The sequence below is a fragment of the Cicer arietinum genome, chromosome 7, assembly GCF_000331145.2.
Source record: "Cicer arietinum cultivar CDC Frontier isolate Library 1 chromosome 7, Cicar.CDCFrontier_v2.0, whole genome shotgun sequence".
In the NCBI taxonomy this organism is placed as follows: Eukaryota; Viridiplantae; Streptophyta; class Magnoliopsida; order Fabales; family Fabaceae; genus Cicer; species Cicer arietinum.
Genome location: NC_021166.2, coordinates 46,363,383 through 46,381,463, shown reverse-complemented (window position 1 = coordinate 46,381,463; position 18,081 = coordinate 46,363,383). Strand labels below are relative to the sequence as shown.

General features: G+C 30.3%; 1 protein-coding gene across 2 annotated transcripts; it reads left to right on the top strand.

Moving 5' to 3' along the window:
- Nucleotides 1-13,696: 13,696 nt before the first annotated feature.
- LOC101495615 (11-oxo-beta-amyrin 30-oxidase-like) lies at nt 13,697-17,811 on the top strand. Of its 2 annotated transcripts, none has more exons than XM_004511057.4 (5): nt 13,697-14,066; nt 15,659-15,876; nt 16,112-16,353; nt 16,783-17,170; nt 17,251-17,811. In XM_004511057.4, exons 1-5 carry the CDS (start codon nt 13,772-13,774, stop codon nt 17,674-17,676), a joined length of 1,569 nt encoding a protein of 522 aa, XP_004511114.1. In that variant the 5' UTR covers nt 13,697-13,771; the 3' UTR covers nt 17,677-17,811. The 2 variants fall into 2 exon arrangements, with proteins under 2 accessions (XP_004511114.1, XP_027192266.1); XM_027336465.2 differs by lacking the exon at nt 13,697-14,066 and adding an exon at nt 14,350-14,507.
- The last annotated feature ends 270 nt before the right edge of the window (nt 17,812-18,081 follow it).

Below are 18,081 nucleotides of genomic sequence, written 5' to 3'. Positions count from 1 at the left end.
AAAATTTCATAGAATTATTTTTGTAGACAATTATAATAAAATTATAATTTTAGTTTAAAAGAGATGAATGCATGAGATACAAAAATGACAATAGTCTTTTTGTGTCCTCTCTTAATTGCACAAAAAAACTTATAATTAAATTTATAATCTTCCTTTAAAAAATAAATTAAAGGTGTTTAAAATGAATTAATGCATATTATGCCACGAAAACACCATGAATTGTCATAAAATCTTGTCATAAGGGAGAGTAAAAGAATGAGTCAAGTCACTAATTTTTGTTTTGATAAGATGGACCAAAAATATTTTCAAAAGACTTATACATAAAGGTTGGTTTCACTAACTCTATAATATCTCCTAAAATGAATACTTATTTTGTCACAAATAAAACTAACAAACAATATAACTTATATAAATTCTAATTTAATTAAATAATTCAACTAATACTTTATCAACTAAAATAAATCAAGCAAGACAAGAATACCACTCACACATAACAAAATAAAACAAACATATCTAACACATCAATTTCATGATTATCGAAACTAATTAAATAAAAAATGTCCATTTATGAAATAATGACATCATAAATAGTCCCCATGTAATTGTCACGTTAAAACAATTAAATAAAAATAAAGATTATAATTATTCAGGTAGAATAGAGTGTGATAAAATTTAATTTAATTTATTTATACATAGAATAATTATTAATTTAATAATAGCAATTACTAAAAAGATACATATATAATATATATGAAAATTTTGGGGTGTTACAACACATATACATAACATAATATTTTTTTTCCAAACACTAACATAAACTACCAGTTTGGCTGAAAAAAATATATTTAAGGATCAAAATGGAATGAAAAAATAATTAAGAGACTAAAATGAAAAAAATTAAAAAACTAAAAATATAATTTAGTATTAATATAATGTAGTTGAATGACATATGATTAGTGTTAAATCAATAAAATGAAATGCAGGTATGATAGGGTAATTGGAATAAACAACTATGAACAAATAATTTAGAATCCTATTTTGATTCTAATACTAGATTCTCTAAAGGGTTTTGTCACAAATTATTGCAGGAAGAGTTTGTAATACTCTTTGTTAACAATGAAAAGAGGAAGAAGCGAAACAACCACTCTAGGGTTTGATAACATAGAATAAACTAAACTTGAGTTAATAGGGTTACAATGAGTATATATACAGGAGAATAGAAATATCTAAAATATCATTACTACTAATATATATATATAATAACATTATCTAACATCTCCCCTCAAACTCACGATGCATTAACATAGAGCATCGAGAGTTTGTCAACTAAAAAACAGAAACGTTTAATGGAATGCATCTTTGTGAACAAATCAACAATCTGTAAAGAAGAAGAGACAAACGGTAGAGTAAGGGTTCCATGCTGAAGATGATGACGAGTAAGATGAAAATCAATCTCAATGTGTTTGGTGCGTTCATGAAAGACCGAGTTGTGAGCAATTTGAATAGCACTCTTGTTATCGCAGTGCATTGGAGTTGGCTCAGAAAGAGAGATACCCATATCAGACAAAAGCCAACACAACCAAATTATTTCAGCGGTAGTGGATGACATATCACGATACTCAGCTTCTGTAGAGGAGTAAGAGACAATATCTTGTTTCTTACTCTTCCAAGAAATAATAGAGTCTCTAAGAAACATACAAAATCTTGTGGTTGACTTAGGATCTATGGTGTCACCAGTCCAGTCAACATGAAAATAAGCACGTAACTCCAATGAGTTCCTCGAACATAACGAAGAATCCGAAGAACTGCTGCCCAATGTACTATAATGGGAGAGACAACAAACTAACTTACAACATGAACAACATAAGCAATGTTAGGTCTGGTAATCGTAAGATACACTAAGCTGCCTACCAAAGTACGATGCAAAGTGGAATCTGGTAAAGGAACACCATCCGAGGGAGCATATTTCACATTCAACTCAAGAGGAGTATCTGCTGCTCTAGTATCAGAAAGACGAGCCTGATAAAAAATATTGGCAATGTACTTGGATTGAGACAAAAGGTAGCCTCTAGGAGAGTAGACAACTTCAATCCCCAAGAAATAGCGAAGAGTTCTCAAGTCCGTCATCTCAAACTGTTTGGCTAACTGCAATTTCAACTCGTTGATTTCACTAACATCATCACGTGTAATAATCATATCATCAACATATATAGAAAGTATAATGCGAGCATAAGTGGTGGACCTTATAAACAATGCAGAATCATGTACACTAGAGCGAAACCAAGCTCGAAGAGCCTGTTTAAGACCATATAGAGCTTTTTTTAACTTACATACTTCCCCTTGATTATGAGAAACTCCTTGTGGAGGGACCATATAGACTTCTTCATGAAGCTCACCATTTAAAAATGCATTTTTGACATCCATTTGGGAAATATGCCATCAACGAATAGATGTAACTGCAATAAAAGTACGAATAGTGGTCATCTTGGCTACAAGAGCAAAAGTTTCTTCATAATCCATACCATATTGTTGAGAGAAACCCTTAGCAACAAGACGTGCTTTGTAGTGCTCAACTGACCCATCAGACTTAGTTTTGATCTTGTATACCAAACGAGATCCAATAGCACGTTTTCCAAGAGGAAGAGGTACTAATTCCCAAGTGTTGGTTTTTTGCAATGCCGATAGTTCTTCTACCATAGCCTGCTACCAAAGAGGATCAAGAACATCCTCTTTATAGGAAGAGGGCTTAGAAAAACTGTGAATAGAGGTTAAGAAAGAAGCAAACGAAGTTGAGTAAGTGGAATAAACAAAATCAGATAACTGAGTAGACTTACGTTGACGAGAGGGGTAACGAGAAGGATCAACAATTGCAGTAGGTTGTTGGACAGTCGGGGGGACAAGAGGGATGTCATCATGTGGAGTTGTAGTATTTGTCCTGCAATTCTCAATATTACAATCACTAGAAGCGCTACCATTAGGACCAAACAGATCAATATGGGTTAGTTCAGAACTCTTAGTAATATGAGAATCAGAGGAAATAGAGTAAAAAAGGGATGTGCTCAAGAAAAACAACATTACGAGATACATAAAGTTTTCTTGCATGAGGATCATAACAACGATAACCCTTTTGACCATCCTCATAACCAAGAAAAACACACATGGCTGAACGAGAAGATAACTTGCTGCCCTCTACTTGAGGGCGAAGAACAAAACAAGTAGAACCAAAAACTTTCTAAGAATAGTAATCAGGGGTAGAAGCATACAATTTTTCAAAGGGAGACAAACCTGATATGATAGAGGATGAAATTCTATTAATAGCATGAACAAAAATAAGAACTGTTTCTCCCCAAAACTCACTAGAAACTGAAGCGGACAACAAAAGGAAACATACAATCTCTATAATGTGACGATGTTTCCTTTCAGCAACTCCATTTTGTTGAGGAGTATCAGTACAAGATATTTGGTGGAGGGTGCCATCATAAGCAAGTAATTCAGAAAATTTATTAGAGGTATATTCACCACCTAAATCACAACGAAAACACTGTATAACATAATTATGTTAAGTTTTCACCATTGCACGAAATATATAATAAATGTCAAAAAAATTTAGACTGATTTTTCATAAGATAAACACAACAATAACGAGTGTAATCATCAATAAACGAAACATAATATCTAGATCCACCTTTCGTGAGAACCGGTGATAGACCACAAACATTAGAGTGAACTAAATCAAAAGGCGCATATGAAACGGAAACACTTTTACTAAACGGTAAAGCTGGAAATTTAGCAAGTTTACAACCACAACAAGTGATATGATACATAATCTTGCAAGAGTTTATGAAGGTTCATTGCTAAAAAAAAAAGTCTATTGAGCCCTTGAAGTACCAAAGTCCCAAGTAAGCTTAAACAAATCAACTTTGTTGATTGCCTTTATAGATCTTAATCTAAGGCTACCATAAATAATCGGTTTACAAACATGTTTTCAGGACCATTTCCGAGTAAATATATTATCATGCCAAATAAAATTTTGAATCCAAGTATCTAAGGAATGAAGAATGCTAGCAGGCCAGTAGTAAATGCAAAATGAAGAATGCTAGCAGGCCAGTAGTAAATGCAAAAACTACGTCGGAGCATACCATTAAAAGAAGTATTAACTAGTTGAACTCTACCCATGATCAAAAGTATGGACCTCCCCCAATAGAAAAACTTGTTTTGGATGCAATTAACAAAGGAAATTAAATGGTTAAGATTGGGTTATGTAACGCCCCAAATTTTTGATCCGAATATTACTTAAAAATATTTATTTTCTTTTAGAAACAACTAATTTTTTTTTCTTATGAGTAGTTCATCATGTAATAAATTGAAGATGCGTAAGAAAATAATTTGATATATTTTTTTTTCCGTAAAAGAACGTAATGTAATTTACTAAAATATTATTTATTTATTCATTTGCAAAATTAATATTCCAATTGTTAGATCGATATTCATTTAAAGTCCAAAATAAAATAAATTATCTTTAAGTGAAATTCAAAAGAAACAAGGTTGACTGAAATTAATGACATTCAATTATTTACTAGCGAATGAAATTTCACTTCCACATTTCTATTAAAAGTTAATGATGACGAATAAATAACTTTACAATGTACCATAAAAATTTTAGTAATACAAAACATTATTTTTAAGTAAAAGTCTCATTTTCCCCCGCGCGTACACCAATCATACATCATTCATGCAACTTTTTGAGATCATTAGTTCCTAAATGTTGGTGTAAGGGGTCAGTTCATCCCACAACAAAAATTAAACCAAATAATAAATTAACAGCCATAAAATATGAATATAAAATCTTTTCGTGATAAAAGATTTAAAGAAATTGATTCTTTAATAGTTCTCAAAGGGGTATCAAAAATCATAAAATATATCTAAATAAATCAAGTAGCAACTGTAGAACAAATAATTATATCAAAATAAAAATAACAATAAAATGTATGCAAGTTATGCATGCTCCTAAATATATATGATTCGGATATAACCAGCCACACAGACGTCCACATAGAAGTCAACCATACCAATGAGGAAAAATTAAACCAGTCACATAGACGTCCACAAAGATACATATGATATGTCATGAAATGATAATGATGCTCAAAATGTACATGTCACCACTCACTTAAATAATCACACAAATCATCAGCCACTTAGGTTACCACAAAGATAACAATATTTAAAACACAAATCACCAGCCACTTAGACAACCACAAAGATAATAATATTTAAAACACAAATCACCAGCCACCTAGGCAACCACAAAATAATGATATTTAAAACACAAATCACCAGCCACTTAGGCAACCACAAAGATAACAATATTTAAAACACAAATCACCAGCCACTTAGACAACTACAAAGATAAAAAAATTTAGATTAAATTTTTTAATCACATAAGACATCAAATTTATATTCTTATGGATGTTCATAGTTATAGCTCAATAACTTCAACACATCAAATATGCACGTGAACAAATATATCAAAATCACCACTTTCATTTTAATAATCAATAAGATTCAATTTGACTACGTTTTATTGATAACCATTAAAACTCATATCACCAAGAATACAATAACAATATAAATTTCATTCCTTTCACTATAAAGTTTTCAGCATTCTAAAAATGAACTATTCATTAATGCCTTCAATAATCAATTTTCTCATATTATTAAAATTAAATAGATATAAAATTTTCATCAATTTCCTCAAGACACATATATTGTTCATAAAAGTCAAGTTTTAAATTTAGAATACTCAAAAGTCAGCACTTAAAATCAAATACATCATAATAAATTTATTACTAGCTACATCATTATAAAAATTATAACTTTATAATAAAATACTCTAAAACACGTAAAACACTAAACATTTTCACTACAAACATATTTATCAAGATATAATAATAAAAATATAACTCTAATTAATTTCATCAAGATAGAGGTATGAAAAAAAAAATCAAAGCTTAATTTCTTTACGACGAAAATAAAATCAACATTTTTTTTAAGACATCCAGACATCATATCGATATCTTACGAATCGCTAATTTAATATCTAGCCTAACTCAGCATGGAGAAAAGCCTTTACCTTAGGCACTTTCTTTCTTAACATCTCTAAATTCGCACGAGAAATAGCTTATGAGGCAATGATGAATTCAACACTGATAGATATTGAAATTTATGACTTGTAAAATTATTTAAGGAGTGTACGAATGACAAATAAGTGTGACAACAAGAGGTCTAATGGAAATATAAAAACGTAATAGCTATTTACGTTGCAATATTGAGTTCTTGTTTAAAATTGAAGTGCACTTAATTCCAAAATTATGCCACCAATAACTACTATTTATTTAATTTTATTAGGTTGTTACAAAGTCAATTGAAATCATGTGTATTTATGTGTATGAGTTAATTAGGATAAACTAATAAAGTTCACCATATATTGCAGGGTGCCACACCATCTATTTTAATTAAATAAATAAATTAGAGATTGTCACATCACCCCTTTTAATTTTTTTTATCTAATAGTTACGAAACCAAAAATTTCATAGAATTACTTTTGTAGACAATTAAAATAAAATTATAATTTTAGTTTAAAAGAGATGAATGCGTGAGATAGAAAAATGACAATAGTCTTTTTGTGTCCTCTCTTAATTGCACAAAAAAATACTTATAATTAAATTTATAATCTTCCTTTAAAAAATAAATTAAAGGTGTTAAAAATGAGTTAATGCACATTATGCCAAGAAACACCATTAATTGTCATAAAATCTTGTCATAATGAGAGTAAAAGAATGAGTTAAGTCACTAGTTTTTTTTTAGGATGAACCAAAAATATTTTCAAAACACTTATATATAAAGGTTGAGTTTCACTAACTCTATAATATCTCCTAAAATAAATACTTATTTGGTCGTAAATAAAACTAACAAACAATATAAATTTTATAAATTCTAATTTAATTAAATAATTCAACTAATATTTTATCAACCAAAATAAATCAAGCAAGACAAGAATACCACCCACACATAACAAAATAAAACAAACATATCTAACACATCAATTTCATGATTATCGGAACTAATCAAATAAAAAATGCACAATATTCCATTTAGAAAATAATCACATCATAAATCATCCCCGTGAAATTGTCACGCCAAAATAATTAAATAAACATAAAGGTTATAATTATTCAGGTAAAATAGAGTGTGATAAAATTTAGTTTAATTTATTAATACATAAAATAATTATTTATTTAATAATAAATTATAACAATTACTAACAAGACACATATATAATATATATGAAAATTTTGGGATGTTACAGGTTTTCTTCTAAAAATAGGACCCCTTAAATAAAGAAAGGGAATTTACTTTGAGAGAAACCCAAAATGGACGTGATACTGGAGCATCTAGTTGAAGTGGTGACACCATGAAAAAAATTAGATTTCTCTTTACTATTGGCTTGACCAGAAACTTGTTCGTAATCATGAAACAAATGCAAAAAATATTTTAAACTTTTCTTAATAGCTCTGTAGAAAATTTACACATCATTAGCATAGAGAACATGACTAGGCACAACAAGCCTTAAGGCCTCTAACATCAACTACAATTTTCCACCGACAACCAACTAAGATATGCCTCTCCTTAATGCATCCTCCACCGCTTTACCATTAATAGAGATAGATAACTTAGTTGAGTGCATAACATTATTGATCTAATCATTGAAAGTGTCATTAAAACCAAAAGCGCACATAACATTTATCAGAAAGTTCGAATCAATAGTATCAAAAACTTTATTAATATCAATCTTTAAAGCCAGCTACCCCTATCTACGCCTAACAAACCTCATTTGATTAGACGAAATGATTTCATGAGCCACCACAAAAATACGATCTACAAGAACCTTAGTAATAATTTTAAATTGACTCCATTTAAGGGATTTTAGGTATGAACACAACAATATTAGAGTTAAGACACTAAACCAATAAAACAAAATTAAACTACGGAAATATTTCCTTAATCAAGGAAATAGAACCATAAACGCCTTAATTAATTCAAGAACTTAAAAATATACATATAACGAGAAATGCTTTAATCAATTCAAGAACTTAAAAATGTACATATAAAGAAGAATTACGACAACCCCAAACTTATTCTCTTGTTTGTTACCAAGCAAAAATTAAATTCAAATCGGGGTGATGGTCAAAATCAATCTTAAACTCAATTTCTCAAATAAAATTAATCATCGAAGTTCATGCTGAAGGTGTTGGAAAAACACAAGAAACGAAGTTTTGAATTGTGTTAACTATTTTATAAAACTATTTCATTCGATAAACTGCAATTGTATTCTTTATCAAAATAATCAATTTTGATTATAAACTAGTTTAAATATAAGTTGAAGTTGAACCATAAATAACTAGTAAAATTAACAAAATGAAGGAAGAAGGAAGGACACATGTATTTTTATACTAGTCCTCAACAAATTGTTGCTACATCTAATCATTCCCTTTTAGGGAGATTTTGGCTCATTATAGTCTAGTTTAAGTGCTGAGAAATATTTTATAAGTGTACAACATTATAAACATCCTCTTGTGAAAATTATTTAGAAAAACCTTAAACCCATTCTTTTGTAACCTAGCCTAGAAGTGGCTGCATCGCTAAACATCTTGATTGTACTAAGCTAGAAGACAGAGAAGACTTGAACACATTCAGTTTGACTAGTAGGTGTTCTCAAATGAATTTTATATTTAAATGAATAATGATACTTCTTGTTGATAAAGTTGTTGATTGATTGATCCAGAAGCATTGACTTCTTCAATCGAATGATTCACTAGATGATCATTGCTTTAACCAGAGTTAATTGCTTTAACCAGAGTTAATCTCTTTGCATCTTGACTAGTGGGATAATTGCAGCATTGGTCGTTGACTTATCCAGCCAAGGACTATATTAGAGGATTGTGTGTTTTAAATATCATTGTCTTTTCTTTGCAGGATTCTTGATCAAAGGATGATTAAAAGTCATGAGTGATGGTTGACTATTGCCATATACATATGATCGTCATAGTGCTATTTGCTTTACGATCAAAAGAACAAACGTGGTTTTTCTAGAGGCTTCTTACTTAGTACTTGTTACACTTCTATTTTATGACTTACTCTATTAGTAAACATAATTAATCATTTATTAAATAATGATATTCAATATGAGGGAATAATTATATATTTTATCTTCTAACTTCATTTGCACACTCAACAAACAAAATTAGAGAATAATTATTTTATTGCTTTCGCTATCATCAAAACTTCAATCTGATTCAATGTCGCATTCAAACATGCTACTACAATATATTCATCATGCTCAATGGTTACTTAAAATCTTAAAAGATACCAATTACAATATTTGAACAACACATTCACCATTCACCTATCAAATTCTACTTTCTCTTCACACTCTCATCAAATTTATTTTGATGTGTTTAATTAACTTTTTAAAGTATAATCACTTATATCCGAACAAATTTTTTATACATTTAAGTAGCAAAATCAAAATTTAATTGTCTCAATTTTTTAAAAAGAAAATTTTATTGCGTCTTTTCAACAAGACAAGATACCGGAAATAATAATCCCACTTTATGGTCACAAGACCAAGTGCACAGTGCTTATGCACTCAAAAGATAATTTTATTTAAACATCAACAAGTAAAATCAAATATTTATTATAATTAGAATTTCTTTTTTTGTGTGTGCATAAACACTGTGAATTTGGTCTTGTGACCCTCCAAGATTTGCTCCATTTGCAAATGGCAACAAAAAAAAAATACTCAATAATAAAATAATAATAATAATAATAATAATAATAATAATAATAATAATAATAATAATAATACTCCCTCTGTTACAAAATAACTTTTGCATTTGACCATTTCACATATTAAGGAAAAATGATTTCACACATTAAGGAAAAATGATAAATGAAAGAGAGTAAGAATTTTAACAAATTATTCTAAAAGTTCTTATGATGTTTGGTTTTAATGACAAATTTTGTCAATAAATTAATTCTATTATGATGTAAGCTAAGCTCTCTATTTCTGTTAATGGAAAAGGTGGGAAGCTATTTTTCTTGTAAAAGTGAAGTTCAACAAAGGGATCTTTTACCACCTCATTTGTTTTGCATGATTGAAGAGGTGCTCAGAAGGGGTATTACTAAATTTATTAATGATGGTCAATTGTCTCTCGTTAATGGTCCTAAGAAATCCCACATTCCATTTCATCATGCATGCAAATGACCTAACGATTTTTTGTAAGGCATCATGACTAATATTATTAATCTCAAAAAGCTTTTTGAGAGTTATGGCAACATTTATGGTCAAATAATTAATTATGTTAAGTCCAATATCTTTATTGGAGTTATCCTTCTTGGAAGACAACATGTTATTCTTGAGGTTCTTGGTTTCTCCATCGACGCCCTCCCTTTTGTTAGAATCAAATTATTTTGAAGAATATTGATCCTTAATTTTTTTTATGATAAAAAAAATATTGTGAGAACAATGTATTGTACTAATAAATTTATTTATGTGTGTAGATCCTTGTCATGAACTTTAAAGTCTTTACGTCACATCCTTTAATGAAAAGAGAAGATAAAAAAAGAAATCAAGGAAATGTTCAAAATAATGTTAAAACTGTATCTGACATTGATAAATGCGCTCCCAACGCGCCTATGCAGAATCTGATTACAAGTTCACTCTGATGATTATGGGTCAGATAATTCTTGAAAACCACTTGATCGTCTAGTCAACTCTCAAATAAAGTCAACAGACGGATAAAAAGTCAGCTCTATTATGTCAAACTTTTGAAACTAGAACTTTGAAGATGTCAACATTCCAACATCCTCTACTCATCAAAGTTGAATTGATTCTCTGATTGAAAAAATACATGACATTCTCTGAAAATGTTATCCTCTAGCTTTCCTGCCGCTTCTATCAAGATACGCTGAATCAATTATGAAGATAAATTTGGACATTAATACTGGTTCAAGTTCACTGAAGATTCGATACAAGTCATTATTTCACGTGTTGATTTCATGCAACCACAACAACTGTTAAAAACTATAATGACCTCTAAGGCTCTCTATAAAAGGACTTATGATCCTCACTACAAATATACAAGAGAAAAACCTACTACCTCATACATAGCAATCGTGAAAATTCTTATATTTGCTCTACATAGCAATCGTAAAATACAGTATGAGAGCATATTTTGTAAATATTCTCATATGAGTATTTTTCAAAAAAACAACTTATACATTCTTTGTAACTTGACATAGTAGTGGTTTCTGCCCTCAACAACTTGATTGTACTAAGCTAGAATATTGAAAAGATTTCACATAATTAGTTTGACTAGAAAGTGTTTAGTGCACGTGTGATGCTTTTTGTGATTAGTGCATTAAATAATTCAAAATAAAGGGACCAGACATAGCTACCGTATTGGTGGCGAAATAGCATAAATTAGCCTGTATTTCCTCTCTTTATCTTTCTACTTGCTTTTTCTTTATCACAATTATTATTTTATCATTCGTTTTTAAATTTTTTAAAATCTTAATAACACAATTTAAACTCTCTTTTTTTTTGTGTTTTTCTCTTTTCACATTTTTTATACTTAGGTATTCATATCTTTGAAGGAAAGCCTTAAGTTACATTTTTGATGCCTATTTTTGATAGAATCATAGCCAAACTTGTAGCTTGGAATGCTTTTTTCTCTCAATTTCGGACAGAGTTCAATTAATGAAAAACATCACTCATGGCATGTTAGTATATAGCTTTCCTTTTTATTGTTGGCCTAATTCTCTTATTTGCTGGTGACACTTAAAATAGGAAGATGGTTATCATTGCGTTGTCCAAAGTTTGCTCGCTTATTACGGAATGAGGACTTGGGTTGAGAGCGATTGGTGAAATTAAAAAGGTGGCTGATTTGAAGTTAGCTTGGGACTTTATTCGATAAAATGTACATTGGGTTGTTTTGCTAAGATCAAGAGTTTTAAGAACTAAAGTGCCATTCAATACCATATTGCATCGTCCATTTGGCCAACCATTAAGTAGCGTTTCACTATTGTCATTGAAATAAATAGATGGAAAATTAGTACTAGAGCTTATTTATATCAACTTTTAGAAAGATAAATGGCTTAATGATACTTTGATCGAAATCATTCAAATTGATGAGAATAAGCATGCTTACTTGAATTCTAGCATCAATTTCCATAAATCCTCGTCAAAATTAATTGTTGTGGAGTGGCACTATTAATGGGGAGTTGAATTTTAAAGATGCTTACCTGCATTTTAAACTTCTTTGGTCAGCATGTTCCTTGAGCCAAAACGATGAGGTTGATTCTACTACACATATTTTTACTTCTTGAAATTTTGCTCAAGGCCTTTCTTTGGGTATGGTTAGCTTTAGTTTTGAATTTGGCAATTAATACTTCAAATCTGATGCACATATTTGTAGTGATTAACATCTTTAATAATATTTGGTTTTGCATAAATCAAGTTTAATGATAAATGTATTTCTCTTCAAACTGTGATTAATAAGATTATCATGAATGCTTCAATTACTAGTAATGTGACTGCCGCAACAACCTATGATTCTATTAGATACTTTGAAATTCTTAAATATTTAAAGATTGAAATTTACCTGCTCAAGTTGAACATAATTAAGGAAGTCTTTTGGTGTAGTCCCCAAATTAATTGGGTTAATTGCAATATGGACGAAACTGCTAAGGGTTGTCATAAACTAGCTACACGTGGTGGTATCTTTAGGGACAATAGTGTTGCCTCGTTAGGGTGCTTCGCGGTTAATTTTGGCATTCAAAATTCTATTGTTGCGAACTTATGGACATAACGATGACTATAGAGTTGGCTTGGAAAAGAGATTGGTGTAACCTCTGGCTTGAATATGATTCAAAAATTGCTATTATGGCTCTTAAATATAGTAACATCGTTAATTCGAATCTAAATAATATATGATTGAATTGTATGTATCTATCTTCTAAGATGAATTTTGTTGTTTTTATATTTACAAAGAAGGAAATCAATGCGCAAGTAGGATTGTTAAATTGGGGTTACAAGTGGATAATTTGCTTTGATGGAATACCATTTCCCATAATGTTCTTAACTTGCTTATTAGAATTAGATTGACACTAGTTGAGTCTTGCTTCATTGCACCCTTTTTTCTTTGATGATTTTATTCAATTGAATTCTTCTGATAAGGTTCTTAATGAGGTGGTTGATGTATGTTATGTATTCTTGAATTTTGGACTAGTCTCCCAAAAAATTTCTTCTTTTTTCGTTATATTTATTTGAGTGATGTAAATGAATGACCCTGAAATTTCAAGATAGTTTGGATGTCATGGTAATGCTTCTCCATTCTAATATTAATTTAAAAAAAATATTGATGTATTCCAAATTATCATAAATTCAAAGTGAATGAAAAATAAATTACAAGTATAAAAACAATATTAATTAATTAAAAAATACAATTAAAAAAATGAAATTAAAATTATATAAAAAATAAAATTTTTGAACAAGCGGTTAATTTGAGATTAAGCAAGTAGTAAATATAATATATATATATCTTGCACGCATAACACGCATGAACATCACATATTTCACTATTATAGTTTATAAACCCCTTTTCACGGCAGATATATACAATCTAATCGTGATTACGAGTCGACAAAAATGGAGGTGTTATTTCCCAATACAGCAATAATATTATTCTGGTTTCTGACACTGATACTTGCTGTGATTCCATTGAATCTACTGAACAAGTTATTGCTTAAGCCAAAGAAGCTTGAAAAATTTCTCATAGCTCAAGGTCTTCGAGGTGATCCATATAAGATTTCATTCTTTGACAACTCCAAGCAAATTTATATAATGAAGTTGGAACAAGAACGAAAATCTAAATCGATTGGTTTCTCTAAAGAAGCTGCACCGTCTATCTTCTCACAAGTCCATCAAGCTGTACACAACTATGGTACACATACAACTCCTTTCTAATTATTTTTTTTCTATAATAAAATAAGTAAATTTTTTATATTAAACATGAAAGAGAGGAAATATCTTTGCTTCCTTGCAAATATCTTTGCTTGCATAATTTTTTGAATGTGGCTAAAAGAGAATTTTGAGAGTAAATGTTGTTGGTGTTCTTGAGAAATTTTTAACAAATGCATTTGACTCTCTAATTTATGGTTTTTTTTTAATCATCATCGTGATGAGATGATTTCAACTTGAAATTTAAGAGGGAAGAAGAAGAAAATGAACAAATTATTCGAGAATCAAAACGGTAAAAAAAGATAAACCAAGTACGCATAATGAAGATACAAAGTGAAGATCTTATACAGAGGCAAAGTGAAGATCTCATACAGGGCACCACAGAGTCTGACAATATGAACGTTATTAATGCTATACAACTTAGGTAACCCCGTATATTTCTAAAAAATCCTAGTCTTGTTTTTTACATCCGAAGGGAAAAAAGTTGTTTTTGTTGGGTAGCACATAAATGGCAAAGATACTATTTTTCTTTTAAGAGAAGGATGCTCACCCCTCTTCCCAAAACATGGGGATTTACGGGAAGCTTAAATCCAGTAGCAGGAGTTCCAATCTGTAGTGGAAAATGGGATGAATAATGTTACCGTTAGTATTTTTTACACATTGTGAGTAAACTTTAGGGGTGGATGAACTATCAACTTTTTCAAAGTGTATATGGGGTGGAAAATAAGTTCCCTTGACATTTTGGTTGGCCCTACAAACTCAGAATTTGGGTCCTAACTCTATCCAAGAGATAGCTTAGAGAGTTTCCCTCATTTATAACTACTATCTTAGTCATATCACTCACCAATTTGTAATATAGAAAATAGTGATTGATTAGTGCGTTAGTTGCAACTTTCTTAAAAGTTAATTACAACTCTTTTAAGGAAATGATAACTAACTCACTAGTCAATATTTCTGTATATGCGTGATCAATCTTGTTCTAAGATAGACATGATGTCAAAGTGAATTGCAATGTCCATCCAAGTCGTAAAAATATTAATGCTGCAGCTTAAATCACAGTCGCGTAATTTTTTTATAAACTTTGCGGAATATCAGGCAAGACCCTTAACTAAAAGGATAATCATTCATTTGTAATTTGCTAATTGTGAATTTATTATATGCTTAAAATTCATTACTTTACCAATTGTGGTTAGTATGAATGCTAGAACATTCTGCTCACAAATGTTCTGATTGGCTTCAAGTCCGAAATTCTACAATTAGTAGGTTTTATGTAAATTCTATATTAAATCTTCAATAAAATTGGTGGTTCTCTGTAGCCTTGCATGGAGTGCACCTCCCAGTCTAAATTTATTCATTACTTTCTCTATTTTGATTTTATGATTCCTTGGTGGATATACTTGTATAACAGAAAAGAAAAGAAAAATGTTCTAGAGGGATTTTAGTTCATACTATTAGATGCATGGATCAAACATCATATGATTTTCATGTTAATATCAAATCACAAATAAATAGAAAGTGCAATACAAGTTTTAAAAGCCTTTTTTGACCAATTGCTGATAAGTAAAGAATGTGCAGGAAAGAATTCCTTTTTATGGGAAGGTACAACACTAAAGGTTGTCATCACAGACCCTGAGCAAATTAAGGAAGTTTTTAACAAGATTGATGACTTCTCCAAACCAAAATTAACTTCCATCGCCAAGTACTTGAGCGTCGGTCTTATACATTATGATGGTGAGAAATGGGCTAAACATCGAAAGATCATCAATCCGGCATTCCACTTAGAAAAATTGAAAGTAAGGCTATTACTTTTCACTTATTCATTCAATATTGTGAAATGATATTAAATAATAGTTAGTTATATTAACCAGTTGTTATATAAATCTTGTATCATTTTGATGTAATTAAACAATTCTCTCATTATTGAATATACTTTTCTCTCATTTTATGATTTCTATCTTGAATTGTAGTAAATGAATTTCTTATTTTTGTTCTTCTAATCATATAATATGATTTAACTTCTTACTACAGGGTATGCTACCTGCATTTTCTCAAAGTTGCAATGAAATGATAAGCGAATGGAAGGGAATGTTGTCGTTGGATGGAACGTGCGAGATCGATGTTTGGCCTTTCCTTCAGAATTTGACCTGTGATGTGATTTCTCGAACAGCATTCGGAAGCAGTTATGCGGAAGGAACGAAAATATTTGAACTTCTGAAGAGGCAGGGAAATCTTTTGATGACAGAGCGATACACAAATATTCCATTGTGGTGGTAAGAGTATAATCTGATTTTTGCAAAATTTACAATCCATTTGAATGCATGTTCTGAATTAGGGACACAAGAGTGTGCCTTATCGGCAGTTAAATGTATGACATATAACTCTAAATTAAGAATGTGCAACAAACTTTAGTTATAACTAATTCTATACATATTCTGTTTTAGTGTGTGCCTTATCTCAAGATATATTTGATATCTAAATTAGATACTTGAGAAAATTTTCAAACCAAATGTACAGAGAAAAATCCAAGTCATGTGTGGAAAAAGGATAAAGCATGAAAATAGTTTATAAGGAAAGCAACTTCTTACTTTATAAGTTGGTTTTGTAGAGTTGAATTAGACTTAATCCAAAACACTTAACAAAATGAACAATGTAGTGTTATATTATTTATCAAGTGAATTCTCTCACCCTGTGTTTTCTAGGCTTCTACCAACAACTACCAAGAGGAGGATGAAGGAAATTGAGAGAGATATACGCGATTCACTTGAAGGAATAATTAAAAAACGAGAACAAGTTTTAAAGAATAGTGAAACTGCGAACGGTGATTTATTAGGCATACTTTTGCAATCAAATCATGCTGAAAATCAAGGATATGGAAACAATAAGAGTTTTGGAATGACCACTCAAGAATTGATAGATGAATGCAAATTGTTTTACCTGGCGGGGCAAGAGACCACTTCAGTTTTGCTTGTTTGGACAATAGTGTTATTAGGCAGGTACCCTGATTGGCAAGCACGTGCAAGGGAAGAAGTTTTTCAAGTTTTTGGGAACCAAAATCCAAACTTCGAACGATTAAGTCAGCTTAAAATTGTATGTATCATATGATGGTTATGAATCTTCTAATGTTCAAATTTTGGTACTAACTGATAATAACTTTTTTGTTTTCTCAGGTAACTATGATTTTATATGAGGTACTGAGGTTATATCCTTCTCTAATTTTCTTCAACCGAACTCTTCGAAGGGATTTCAAACTTGGAAACCTTTTACTACCTGCACAGACACAAGTTTCTTTGCCTATACTTTTGATTCACCAAGATCATGATTTATGGGGTGAAGATGCAAAGGAGTTCAAACCTGAAAGGTTTGCTGAAGGAATTGCAAAGGCAACAAAAGGTAAAGTTTCTTATTTTCCTTTTGGATGGGGTCCTAGAATTTGTATAGGACAAAACTTTGCCTTATTAGAAGCAAAAGTAGTTATCTCTTTGCTTCTACAGAATTTCTCATTTGAGCTTTCCCCTACGTATGAACATGTTCCTACCACAATTCTTACTTTGCAACCAAAAAATGGGGCAAACATCATTTTGCATAGATTGTAAATATCAATCATATCTAGCATAAGTACTTTGTTTTAGTATATGGCATTGTATTTATTATGTTAGCATTGGAGTGCCTTTAATCTTTTTTGTAATTTTTTCTTTGAATTTCCTCGGATATGCAAGATAGCTTTGGTATTAACCTTCTTGTGCTCTTCTTTTGTTTATTTTTAAATTTATGTGCTTTTTCCTATTAAAAAAAATCTAACTTTACACTTTAGCAAGTATTATTGTATTATTGTACATGTGAGTTATCTCCACTTGAAACCAAAGACAAAAATGACATAATGCAGATTAGCATAACTCCTACAATGGAAATTCAAAGTAACAGAGAGAGTTTCATTTGTAAGTGTTAGAATAACAAGACGATCTTAAAAGAATAAATAGAGAAAATGAAAATAGTAATAC